At 52.2% G+C, this 13,550-nt stretch overlaps 1 protein-coding gene across 1 annotated transcript in view; it reads right to left on the minus strand.

Annotated features, from left to right (window-relative positions):
• Positions 1-384: 384 nt before the first annotated feature.
• The window catches only part of TLL2 (tolloid like 2), a 129,459-nt gene continuing 116,293 nt past the window's right edge, over positions 385-13,550 (minus strand). The window contains exons 14-21 of the mRNA XM_027113108.1: positions 13,355-13,480; positions 12,418-12,578; positions 11,587-11,767; positions 10,025-10,150; positions 7,910-8,037; positions 4,700-4,913; positions 2,079-2,329; positions 385-519 (exon numbers count right to left, since the gene is read on the minus strand). Coding sequence (XP_026968909.1) covers positions 385-519; positions 2,079-2,329; positions 4,700-4,913; positions 7,910-8,037; positions 10,025-10,150; positions 11,587-11,767; positions 12,418-12,578; positions 13,355-13,480 — 1,322 coding nt within the window. The remainder of the gene's footprint in view (positions 520-2,078; positions 2,330-4,699; positions 4,914-7,909; positions 8,038-10,024; positions 10,151-11,586; positions 11,768-12,417; positions 12,579-13,354; positions 13,481-13,550) is intronic.

The following is a 13,550-nucleotide window of genomic DNA, read 5'->3' on the forward strand; positions in this document are numbered from 1 at the left end:
CGGTGTAGACAGAAGATGATCCGAGTCTCCAGGACACGGTCACACTGCCTGACACCTATGGAAGCCCATCCGGAAATAGAGGAAGGACCCACCCAAGAGTGGGCTTTTACCTCATAGGAGCAAGGGACAAGGAGAATGAACAGGCATAGCTTGAATAGTCAGGGACATCAAATCTTAAAAACTCCATGATTGATAACATTGCAGCTGGAATCAAAGGAACATCTTCTCTCCTTGTTTTGGCCGAACTTCATCAGATACACACACCTCCAAGGCTAGATGTTGAGTTTTTGTTTGAGAATAATACTGCACACTGCTTTAAGGAAATTCACAAGGTGCCATTGTTATAACAAAAACATTCTCATTTCCTGTTTTCCAAGCACAACGTTATTTCTTCATGTGCAGGGCATCCTGGAACTTGGTGCTTGTGTACTGGGCCTGAAAGCCCTTCTTGTTGATGGTGTCGTCCGTGTGGAATCGAATCATCAGAGAATCCCCTGCAGAGTAGATTTCTTCCAATGGCTGAGGGGAAGAGAAAGGAAAACCAGAGGGACTTTAAGCCAGTTGGCTGTGGTTGGAGTTTAAAATAAGGAGAATGAGACAGAACTTTACACAAAGACATAGGATGGCTGATGATGCCGCGAGGCATCCCTGGCACCAGAGGCTCTGAAGGGCAACAAAACAAGCTCTTTTTCAAAGGAAAGCTTTTCAAGATCTGCTCTAGAGAGCACCCCCGCCCCCTGCCCCAGCCGTGCTTTTCCAAAGACAATCTGAAATGCATAGCTCATATAGAATCTGTTATTTATTAAGTGCATAGATTAATTAAGTGCACTTCTCTAAGCACTTTGAGATCTCATCTCATGTAAACTTTACAACAACTTTGTAAGGCAGGTTCTATCTCTATTCTATACTTGAGGAAACTGAGATGAGACTCAAGTTCACACAACTAGATAGGCTGCAAGCTCAGGTTTTTCTCACTGTAACGTGTATACCATGAATCACCCAGCTCTAGGGTCACCACTGTGATGTGTCTTCCAGGAGACCTAAGACAAAGACCATTGTTGGGGTCTATGTCCTGTCCAAGGACAAAACATGGGATGGAGCCACTACATTTGTCAGAAAGGTTTTGCCAGGTGGTGGATGAAGGGGAGCCAGGTTCTGAGGCTGCTGTCTGACAGATTCTAACGGAACCAAACTGGGCTTCCCGTACATTTCACTGCTCAGGACCCTCTGAGGTTTTCCTCTGCATGTGGACCCGACAGTTTGAAAGACTTCAGCTCTCAAAGGCACTGCATCAGCTAAGTCACACTTCGGCATCCTTTCTTCTTTGGAGGGTGAGAGAAGATGAAGGGAAATTATTCAAAGACTCATGCAAATGCCAGTTTGAGGTTCTGTTTAGCACAAGCACTAATGACTCCAAAATGATTTAATGTAAGTCCAGCCAGTTGCAAAGAAGCTTGAGTGATCAGCCCTGGAGGTGGACAGTGCCCAGCATGGTATAGCCAGAGAGGGCCCAGGACACTGAACTGGCTGGTCCACACACTTTCACTGAGCACCAACTACGTGCCAGGCCCTATTTCAGGCACTGGGGAAATAGTGATCAAAACAGGCCTGCCCTGTCCTGAGGAGGTGGCCCAGGAAAGAGGTGATAATGAGAAAAACGATCATGACCTTGAGCATAACTAATATGTTTGGAGTAAAACAGTGATTCATAATTTTCACAGGCATTTGGTTTTATTGGGAGAGAGAATTGTGAATATGTGGAATATGCAAAAGTATAATAAAAAAAATTTTTAAAGCCTGAAGGCTAAAGAAAAATGGGTGTGGGGGGGTAGGGGGGCGGGGAGAGACAAACCCTTTGCAAAACTAGGCAGTCCTAAAAAGGTCTTGCTCTTACCTAGATGACCTCGGTATTAGGTCCCCGGTACCTCCCAACCTCCTCTGCGACTACCCTCCAGTTTCCCTCTGTGCTCCAGCAGAGCGGGTCTCCTGGCCGGTGTTATAAGCAGCAGGGACCCCGACGCACGTGTGTCTGACCCAACAGCTCCGCGGCCCGCCTCCCCCGCCTCCCCGGGACTCACCCCGGAGCCGCAGAAGCGGCCGAGCCTGGGCGCCGTGCTGTCGTAGCCATCGTACGCTTCCATGTAGTCGTAGCCACAGTCGGCCTCCTCCTCGACCTCAAAGGTCCGGAATATCAACTCCACGCCGTAGCCGTCCTCCGCCGCGATCACCCAGTCGCAGCGGGCCTGGCTCGGGTAATTGTTGTCCCCAAACTGGGCATGGGAATAGAGCTCTTTGGTCTGCACTTCGGCCTTCAGCCTGCCCCCGCACTCTAGAGCGGAGAGAGAAGCGCGATGCCCCCTCCGCACAGAGAGCGCACGCTCTGCATCCCCTCTTCCCGGCCCCCCGTTTCTCTTCACACCCTCCGTACAGGCCAGTTTTCTCCACAAAGCCTGGTGTGTGCCCTGTGCGAAGGGTCGGGAAAGTTTCATCAGCCCATTTTACAGAGGAGTAAAAGAGATCCAGGAGTTTCAGGGCTCACTGGCGAGTCCAAATTGACCCTTACGTACAAACCAAGGTCCTGTGTTCCCAGATTGGGCCATAAGGAGGCCTCGGGGAATACCGGGGCATGCTACTGACAAGAGCCTTTTCCTCTCTCCAGTTATGGAGACGTGGGGCCAATGGATGATTTGCCCGCCTGGTCGCTGGGATGTGACGGATCATTACCACTTTACTGCGTGGAAGCGCTAGAAGCATCTGAAAAGGGCTCACACTTGCGCGGCCGACTTACTGTAATTCGTTATTTTGCCAGCAGAGGGCACCAAAAGCACATCAAAACTGCTGGTGAGCGCTCAAACCAGAAACCTCAGAATAGACCTGGCTGGAGCCTGCATTTGAGAGCCTAACTATAGGCCAACTTTGAAACCCCTGTGAGTGTTACAGGCGAGCTGCGCCGTGTACTTTGGACTTGTATTCTGTAGCCTTGGCTTCGGCGTTTTTTCACTGGGGCGGTAACTCTGGTTGGCCTGAGTCCCATCCTACCATGTGTCTGGGCTGCTAGAGACCACATAATAAAAATGTGTAAATGAGAGGGATGGGGAATTAGAAAGCAACAGAAATTCTGAAGGCAAATTCCTCCACAGCAGGTCCTCAATGTGTTCCATGCCTCCTCCCTCTGGCGTGGCTTCCACACTATCTGGTAACGTTCCCCAGCCCAGCTGGAGCTCCATGTCCAGCCTGGCCCCAGTCCTGTCCGGCTGCCAACTCTTAATCCCATGTGTGCTCTAGCTTAGAATTTCTTCCAGATCTGAGCTGTCTTTGGGAAATTTCAAATTCTTGAGACGTGGCTGGCAAGGAAATGGGCACTTAGCAGGGCAGGATGCCTTCCATCCATCCTGCCAGATCCCCTATCCATTCTTCCCCACCTGCTCTGGGCCCCTGGAGGCAGACCTCTGGGTCTACATGGATGACCCCTTTGCCTTCATGATCCAGCCACAGGGAACACCAGCAGATCACAGGAGGGAGGAGGAAGGTCAGGGCATTAGTCCCAGGCCCCCTCCTTGCCTGGGCCTCGCTCCTGTTGGGGGGCCCTCTGTTTGCTCCCCTCTATCTCTAGGCTCCAGGAACCGTTCCCTCCTCTGGTATCCAGGCCAGGGGTAGTAACAGCCTTGCAACCTAGCCCTGGTTGCTGCGCTGTCCCCATGGTGTCCTCACACCCTGCCCACCCCTCTGTAAACAGTCCCTTATTAAACGCTCCTCAATTAACGATTCTACCTGAGTGTGCCCCCATTGCCTGAAGGACCCTGACCTACCCTGAGCACCCACACTCAGTCCGCAGGGACAAGAGGGTGAAGTCACTAGTTAGTGGCTTTTAAACTTCACCGTGGAAGTGACAACGCAGCCGTGAACGGTGGGGAGTTTTCTCCCAGGCAAGGGCCAGCCAGACGGAGAAGGTGCTGGCTGTCATTTTGTCTCAACTGATTCATGCTTTCTGGTTCTGGGAAAAAACTGGGAGGAGGGGCTGTTAAAGGGATCAGAAAACCTCACAGTGATCGTCATCATGATCTCAGACTCTGAGTGGGCTGCACAGTCACCGCTTTGCCAGAGGGCCAGGATCAGAGAGTCAAAGTTGCTTCAAGGGTTCTAGTCCCAGGTTGTATCCTTTAAATGGCTAAAGAGCAGAGCCAGTGTTCTTACTGACTTTCTTCCGTTTAACACAGTAAATAATGTAAGTTATATGCACAAACATTTTCCTCCAAAGGGCTGAATAAAGTTATTTATTTCAAGTGAGGAAAAATAATGGGGAACAAAAACACTTTTCATTTTCTGGAACTGATCCTTGGAGGGTACAAAGGGCTACTCTCCACCACTCAGCACCCAGACTCAGGGTTTCACAGACCAGCAAAATTACAAGTAAAATTTTAAAGGCGGGTGGGGGGCGGTGGGAGGAAGAAAGAAAGGGAGGAAAGAAACGTGGCGCCGACAAAGGGTTGCCCCTTTCAAAGGTTGTCAATGAAGGACATTAAAAGAAAACAACCCTACACCTATGGTTGCCCATGTTTCATTTTAAAAGGGACATGTTATCATACACTGCTCATCCCCCATACTCAGAATTAAAGGTGGTCCTTCCCCTGCCTTGATCACCCATCTATCTCCAGTCCACGTGGGGATCAGCTGAAGGCTGGGCTCCCAGCCCACGCACCTGTGCTGTGCATGGCTTGGAATCCTCTCCTCTGCACCGAGGCGTCCGAATAAAAGCGGAGAAACAGGCTGCTGCCCGAAGCCACCACGGGGTCTGGCTTCTTGCTGCCGCAGAAACGGCCGAGGACTGGGGCCAGGCTGTCGGGCCCGTCGTGAAGCTCCAGGTGGTCATAGGCACATTCCTGGTGCTGCTCGATCTCAAACTCGTTAAACGTCTAGGGATGGAAGAACAGAAAGTGAGGCAAGGTCACTTCAGCTGGGGCGGGCCCCCCTCTCCCGCGGTGGGAGAGGAAGGGGCACGAGGACATGCATCTGCCCAGCCAGCTGTGCAGGCGGCATGGAGCCCGTGGTGATGGTGGCCACATCTGTTGAGCAGGTCTCCAGCTGGCCCCTCTCTTGGTCCCCAGAACAACCCTATGAGCTGTTGCTACCACGACCACTTTGCGGATAAGATGGCCGGGGTCAGAGCGTTTCGGTGCTTGTTGGTGTCCGTGCTCCTCTCCACATCCTGCAGCTTCTCCCTCAACGATGAGAGCAGCAGGGACCAAGGTGTTCACTCTGAGCCAGGGGCTGTTTTAAATGCTTTGTAAGTAGTCATCCTCACGACCCTGTGAGGTGTCCACCATGAGAACCTCCACCTTACAGATAAGGAAACTGAGGCACGGGGCTGTCGGATAACTTGCCCAAGGTCACCCACTGGCAGAGTTGGGCCATGACCAGGAGGTCAAGGAGCCCTTGCGCTTAACCTCTGCACTGCACCGTGTGAACGAGGCTTCATGAAGTGCGCGCTACTCCACGTCATTGTCCTGAGAGTGGCTGGCCAGAGTTGAATATATTTTTCCATGCAGAGCCCTGCATTTTCTCACTCAATTCTGATAATACTGTAAGGGAAGAGCTACTGTTATCCCCAGTGTGCAGAAGGGGAAACTGGGTCTTAGGAAAGTTAAGTGGCTTGCCCACGTTCAAACAGCTAGAGAAGGATGGAGCTGAACTGGACCCCCAGCCAGCCTGACTCCAGGCCACACTCCTAACCATCACCAGGCTATACTGCCTCCCTCCTCTCTGTCCCTGCCAGACCATCCCCTGAAGCAGGCCAGGGCAACCCCATAATTCCAGGCTGTAAACCAGGCTCTGCTGCCCCAAATGTAGGGCCTCTCAGGTGCTGGGACTGGCCGATGGCCTGCCCATGGCTACGAGGCGGATGGGACAAGGTGAGAGGGGACAGTTTAACGGAAGACTTGGACCAAATGACAGAGAGGGAGAGAGAACATTAGCTGGGGGTTGGAAGGGATCGCAATTCACAAGAAGGGGCCCGGGGTGACAGAGCAGAGATGGAGGTAGAGAGGGAGAAATAGAGGGGCCGTTGGCTTTCGTAAGAATGACACACACATCTTGTGTTTGAGCTTTGAAATGGGCAAAGCTCTTCACACTTATAGGAAGGGAGGTGGGGCCGGAGAGTTGGGGTAGGGATGGTGGCCAGGAGTAGGAAGGGGGGTGCTGGTGGGACCAGGGTGAGCAATGCAATGGGAGGGTGATGGTGGGCCAGGGAGACGGGGCGCTCCCCAAAAGTCCATAGGACACCCTGTGGCTATCCCTGTGCAGTCAAACACTAGCTTCCTGGTAAGTATTCAGCCCACTCTGGTAGCAAAAAGGTAGAGCATGATCAGTGTACCCACCATCCACTTCCCAAGGAAGCATTTAAGAACTAGCGCATATGCATGTGCCTCAGATCAACTGGAGATCTGGGTTCACTCTGGCCACTGTGATCGGTTGCTTTATTTCCTCAGTACTGTAGAGAACAGGAAAAGACGTTTGGGGCAGTTACTAAAATCTTGTGGCCCTTCCAGGGAAGCGCTGCTACCAGTCGTGCAAATTGCGCGTTCCCAGCCCCAGGGCGCGCCATTCCCCCGCTGTCTTCGGAGATTTGCGTTGCCATGGCGATCGTCTTCCGGCAGACGGCAGCCTTTCTCTAATGCACTTGCTTTAATTCACCCTCGCCCAGATTCAAGGCTGTTCTGACTGACCCAGGAGAGCAGCCGAAAGCATTTCCTACGCGGACAGCCATGCATACGAGGTGCCCACGTGGGCACGCGTGGTCAGGGGCCCTGCCTTCACCCCTCGATGCCCCAGGCCTGCACCCGTGCCCAGCCTGGGCGCCCATTCATCCACCTGTCCTCCTCACCGCTCTCGCCAGTAAAGACCCACGCAAGTCCCTGGGTGATCGTCTATTTATCATCACCTTCTCCTTTGTTCTCTCCCCTTCTGCCTGCATTATTGGTCCATGATGCAGGGGGACATCCATATACATTCTGAAGAGCTTAGCTGTCTCCAGAGTTAGAAGGACCCATTTAAAAACTGTTTGTCTGCTGGAATACAACAACTTCTCCGCAAGGCGAGAGGGTTTGTTTTACACGCCACGATCTGGGAGTCCCTGGTGGCTGAGAAACAAGACGTGTAGGAAAAACTCATTTCTCTTTTGAAATAACCGAGCATGTGCGCAGACCACCACAGTCATGTGCGTGGATGGGACTTTAAAGAAAGGCTTGGAAGACATATATTTTTAATTCAAGAGAGAATTAGCATACATAACTTAACCTCCTATTGTTAACTGGAAAAAATGTAAGTCGTAGAAGAATATGAAAAATAGAACCCATTTGAGAAACGTGAGCAAGAAAAAGGGTACGTATTTGTTCCTGTGCGTACACACACAGAAATTTCTGGAAGAATTCACAAGAAAATGTTCAGAGAAGTCATTCCTAGAGTGAGCATGGGGATCTGGAAACTTGATTTCCACTTTCCAACCCTCTGACTGACTACACTTTTTTTTTAACCTTGAGAATGTTTTGTTTTGTTTTGTTTTGTTTTGTAAAATATTGTAACTGGAAACTATTGAATCTCAAACAGCGCTTCAAATCTGTGTGATGGGTGCCAGGTCATACTGACACCACTGTGAACAGGTGCTATTTACAGAGCTTTTCTCACCCACCACCCTGGGCGGAGGGCTTCAGGTGCCTCCTCTCTTAATCTGCACAACAGCCCGGAGAGGTAGGTTTCATTAGCAGCCCCATATTCCAGATAACAAAACTGAGTCCTGGAAATGTTGAGTAACCTCCCCACGTTTCAGAGCTGGGAAGAGGCCGAGCAGAGACTCAGACCCGTGTCAGCCTGATACCGAAGTCCGTGTTGTCCATCAACTTTGAAAATAACTCACAAGTTTCACCCTGTGGCCCGCGGTTGAAGAGATGTTCCAGGTACACTCCCTCCGGCTCGGGTATTTGTCAGGCCAGTTGGGGCTCACCAGGGTCCCCTCTGCACTGCTGATCTTGTGCACACAGCCAGCTGGGGGTGACGGGGTGGGGGGACACAGAAGAGAGAGAGAGGTAATTCATTTGTGGGTCTCTTTCCTGACCTCTTGTCACATGGTCATAATATGTGAGGGCAGGGTTTGGCCTCAATAAAGGGTCCCCCAGCTCAGAGATCTGCCGATTTATTTGGCTTTGCTGCCTTCCTGGAGCCAGGTCACCTTTCTTACTGCTGCTATTCTCATTGTGATTGTCACTGGAAATATGGTAGAGTTAGTGGATGAGACCACAGGCCCTGGGGTCAGATGGGCCTTGGTTCAAGTCCTGGTGCCACCACCTACAAGCTCTGGGACTCTGAGCCTTGTGTCCTTATTGGTAAAAGGGGCGCCAACATTGTAGCGGGGATGCACGGATTAAATGAGAAATGCTCAGTAAGTGCTAACAAAGATCTCCATCACTATGCCTCTGTCTTTTAGTTTCCAAAGCAATTTCAATTGGAGGCTACAGATGTTGGCCTGGTAACCATGCTATTTGCAAAGAGCGGTCTCACGACTTGCTTAGTAAGTAGCGTTTTGGCCAATAGCTGGAATTTGTCTCTATCTGTGTCGAGCACTGCACTAAGCACTTTGATTGCATCCTTTCATTTAATCCTTCCCACCTTCTAATTGAGAAAATAAGCTGAGAGATGGCAAGTGACCTGTTGGTCGGGGGTAGAGCCAGGCCTGCCTTTGCTCTTGCTGATTAGGAAATAGAGGGCGCTGAGGAGGTACCACTGCTGTCTCTGCCCTGTGGCTTCAGGCTGAGGCAGCTGGAGGTTGAGGGTGGGTAAGAGGGAGGGGCGGCTGCACGGAGGTTCCCCCTCATTGCTGCCTCTGCTCCGCAGCCCCACAGAGAACGGGCGCCAACAGGGGCAGCAGCTCAGACGTGGGATGTTCGCTGCCGCACTCCCTGCCACCCTGGGGGAACGCATACAGCTCACCTGATGGGACCTTAGCGGAGTTATATCCCTCCTGCCCGCCCCCCCATCCACGCCACAGGGGCTAAACAAAGTTTTTTTTAAGTTCCAGAATGACAGTTCCTTCCAAGTTCTTCCAACCCACCTCTCAACCCAACCTGTGACCTCCTGTGTCCAGGTCACAGCACTGGGCTCGAGGGTGGGCTTCTGAAGATGTCTAAGCTCATTCTTTAACCTTCCGGGGAGGCCCTGACCAGTCTCTGTGACGCCCCAACCAGTATCTCCTAGTTCTGAAATGTTTATCCCAGAACAGGGGTGTGAAGTCTTCACATCTTCCCTCATCCTGATGTGCACGCGGGGCTCTGTGGTGGGGACAAGGCCTGGAGGCCTGTGTGTTCATCGAGATGCTCAAAGTCCCTTTGCAGGATGGGGTAAGAACATGGGAAGGCCTTTCCCAGAGTGACTGGACACGAAAAGCCGTCTGGACTCCCAGTAGTGAATGGAGCTGGGAAAAAAGTCTTCCCCAAATTCTATTTTACTATTAGGCCTGCAAACGGTAAATATGATTATGACATAGATGGCTGATATCTATCAACATTTCAAGCGCTTAATATGTGTCAGCCTGTCTGAAATACTTTCTAAGCATGCTCTCATTTAACCCTCACAAAAACTTTAAGAAGGAGGTATGTTTAGTCCGTTTGAAACAGAAGAGGACACTGAAGCTCAGAGAGGTTAACTAAGTCTCCCAAGGTCGCACAGCTAGTAAGTAGCAGAGCCAAGATTTAAACCTAGGTGGTCTGATTCTGGAGCCTGGCGTTTAACCACTTTGCAATAATAACTGTAGGAGAGCACTCAAGGGCCCCTACAAGCTTCCTGAAGGAGTGACTGCCCTGGCGAAAATCACTCTTGAGCAGGAAGGTGGGAGGAGGGAAGGCAGAAGCTGAGCCTCAGTTCGGGGCTTGCTAGACCTGGAAGAAGCCACCCTCACTCTCACTCTTACGCATGCGCACACTCGGGCAGCCAAGGTGAGCCTCCCTGCGCCCTCCACCCGGTCACGCTCCAGCCTCACCCTCTTTGCAGTCCTGCCGGTTCTCATGGAGCCGGTAGCCGTTCCTGCACCTGCACAGGTAGCTGCCGAAGGTGTTGACACATTCGTGCTGGCACCCGCCGTTGTCCTTGGCGCACTCGTCCTTGTCTGCGGAGATCAACGGACTCTCCTAAGAGGAACCACCAACTTGGGAACGTCCCTCACAGCCCAGAACCCAGCTCAAAAGGAGTCTCCACCACGGAGCCTCCCTGATTGTCCCAACTCTGATTATCCTTCCACGGGGCCGAGGGTGGGGCAGCATTCCTTGGATACTACCTGGCCCTGGTACATGTTGAATTCCCCATGCTCCTAAAGCACTTTAATGTATATATAGGTTCTCCCCTCCTGCTCCCCACCCAAACCAAGGAGCTCCTTAAAGGATAGGCTAGTATTAATAATAATAGTAACAATAATAAAAATAACCACCGTGCACTGAGTATTTACCCTGTGATGGACACTAATCACTCTATTATACCCTCTGTATTATCTAAGTTAATTCGCACACAACCTTAGGAGGGAAGTGCCTATGCCCCCATTTTACAGGTAGGAAAACTGAGACTGAGAACGTTAACGTGCCCAAGGTTACCCAGTAAGCAAGCAGTCTGTGTGACCAGAGGCCTGGGCTGTTACTCCACAGCCCCACACCTCCTCCTGCCTGTGGAGCAGGTAAGCGTGCGAGCCTCGGGCCAGGCGGCCCAGTGCCAGCCTTGCTCCTCCACTTCCAGCTGTTGTGACCTTGGGGAGCCCTTGACTTCTGTACCTCAGTTGCCTTACCTGTAAAGTGGAGTCACTTATGGTGTCCTTACCTCACAGGATTGTTGAGAGGAGGAAACGAATTAGTACAGGGAAAGCACTTAGAACAGCGTCCAGCCCTGAGTCAGCGTTAGTTTTTATTTATTATTATGGATGGACTCAGATGTTAGCTGTTGTTGTCGTTATGGATCTTGTAGCTCAAGCCGGCACAGTATGCAGCCCTCTCCTAAGCCAGCTTCCTTCCCTGTTAACCGAGGACCAACCTCCATCCCCGGCCCTCCCACCAGGATAGCTTCAAGGGTCAGGGACATCCCCCTCCTCTCTGTGCCCTCCGCCCACTGCGGGTAATGTGCCACTGAACACTTGGTGCTTCAGCTTTGCCCTCTGATTCTATGAGGACAACTAAGAATCCTTAAAGAGCCCGTAAAAAATAAAGAGATAAAGACCACCCAACACTTCAGTGCTGGAACCACGGGCTAGAAAGAGGCAAGGACGGCTCCTCCCCAAGCCCTCTGGGAGAGTACAGCCCTGCCCACACCTCGGTTCCAGACCTCTGGCCTCCAGAGCTGTGAAAGACAACAGTTTTTGTTGTTTTGAGCCACCTGGTTTGTGGTCGCTTGTTTTGGTAGCCCTGCAATAACATAGCCACCACGCTATAAAACCAGGACCGAGGCAGAGACACTGTGAGGGCCGGGGCAGTGGGCAGAGAGGGGCGGGCGGGTGCCCCGAGGCTGGGAGCCCGCAAAGCCGTGTTGCCCTCAGCCTGTGGTCTTGCCCCCAAACCTGCACACCTGAGAAGAAGTGGGCCCTGAAGCCGCGTTTGGAGACCGTGTTGTCGGACTTGAACTCCACGCGCATGTTGTTACTCTGCGAGGTGATGACTTCGGGCGTCTCAGAGCCACAGAACTTGCCGTGCAGCCCGGCGTCAGGGGACAGGCCGCTGCGCACCTCCACGAAGTCGTACTTACACACCTGCAAGGGGGAGCCATGGGGAGCCGCCCGGTTCCCTCAAGTCCCGCCGCAGACCCTGGCGCATGGCAAGGCTGCCTTCCTGAGAGCTGCACCCTGCCAGGTGGGCAGTCGAGCTCTGTCAGGCCCAGTGGGAGGGTCCTCTCGACTCTTACTGGGATCCCTCCAGCCCAAGGTGCAGACAGGGGGCACTCCTGACTAGCTGTCCAGCTGTAGGGCTCTGCCTGGGCCTCAGCTGGCTGCCTTGATCATCCCGTGACCACCGCCCAAGGGAGGGAATGGCGTGTTTATGCCACGCTGGTCGCCAGCTGCATCTCACCGCCTCCATTCCTCCCAGCTGGACGCCAAGCCCCGGATTCCTACCCCAGGGGATGTACCTGTCCTGACCACCTCGCACCCCCCGCCCCCAAGACCCGCCTCCTCCTCTCTTGTCCTGATTCTCCTCAGATTTATCCGTTACGAGAGGGCCAAAGCCCTCCATCTGCAGAGGGTGTGCCGCTGAAACTGCCTCACCAAACACCCCCCAGATTCCGCCCAGCTACAACCCCGCGACCCTAGGAGGCCACCTCCCCGCCTGCTGAGCCCCTCGCCAGTTTTCAGCCCTGAGCCACATCCCAACACGATCCCCAGTCAATTGGAGTGCAGAAACGTACATCACTGCCTTCCAGTTCAAACACTTCAAACTGAAGGGAGATCCGGTACTGAGCGGGGACCACCACTTGCCAGACACAGTTTTTGTTTGTAGGATACTCCTTTGGCCACCCAGGACTGGTGATGGTTCCATTCAGCTTGGTCATGAAACCGCCACAGGCCACTGCACGGGGCGGGGGAGAAAAAGCAAGATTCATCTGGTTTTATTTCCAAGTGACTGCAATTTCCCCCAAGCAGCAATAAGCCCTGCTGTTCTTTAATAACAACAACAATAACAACAACAACAAATAGACCATCTGAACTGATCAATTCAGCCTCCTTTCTTCTAGTCTGTTTCAACTGAGGATTTGGAGGGATGGAGTGGAGGACAAGTCTTTACAGCTTTTTTAAAAAAGACGATGCGTTTGTGCTTACCTCTCACTCAGTGGCATAGCTGGGGACTTCACATGACTTGGACCAAGGATCACAGACACACTTGTAGCTGCCCAGAATTTCAAGATAGAAATGTTTGCACCAAGCTATGCAATGTCCCTGGCTTCCATGAACAAGCAGTCATTCAGGTAGGTGGGCAAGGAAAACACCACCAGCCAGGTAGGAATGGAATGAATGAAATGCACTATTCGTTGAGTCACACCAAAGTGCTCATACTTATTCTTTGCTTTTATTCACTACCTTAATAATCATATGAATTTCACACAGTCACAGAAGAAAATGAACCATGGTTCCACCTGCACAGTTGCTGGGGTGGAGTCCGATGAAGTCATCTCACGTTTGTGGCTTCATCGAGTTGTTTTTCCCTCCAGGAAGGAGGTGGGTCATCCCCACAGCTGTCCATTGTTACTTCACAGCCAACCAGCTGCCCCATCTTCACCTGCCCCCCTTCTCCTAAGACTTGTCCCCCATCCCCTCTCACTCCAGCTTGGCAGGTCCAACACCAACCTTCACACGCCTTCTTGTCAGAGGCCAGCTCATAGCCAGGATCACACACACACTTGTAGCTGCCCAGAGTGTTCACACAGCGCTGCTCACACCCGCCGTGATCTGGCCAGGAACACTCATCCACCTCTGTTGGGGAGGAAGGTGACCATGGTTAAGTCATCACAAAGCTGCCGGGTCTGTTCCCCGTCGCTTTCCA

Source organism: Aethalodelphis obliquidens, unplaced genomic scaffold, assembly GCF_003676395.1.
Source record: "Aethalodelphis obliquidens isolate GAN/ISIS:26980383/991018 unplaced genomic scaffold, ASM367639v1 scaffold11, whole genome shotgun sequence".
Taxonomy (NCBI): Eukaryota; Metazoa; Chordata; class Mammalia; order Artiodactyla; family Delphinidae; genus Aethalodelphis; species Aethalodelphis obliquidens.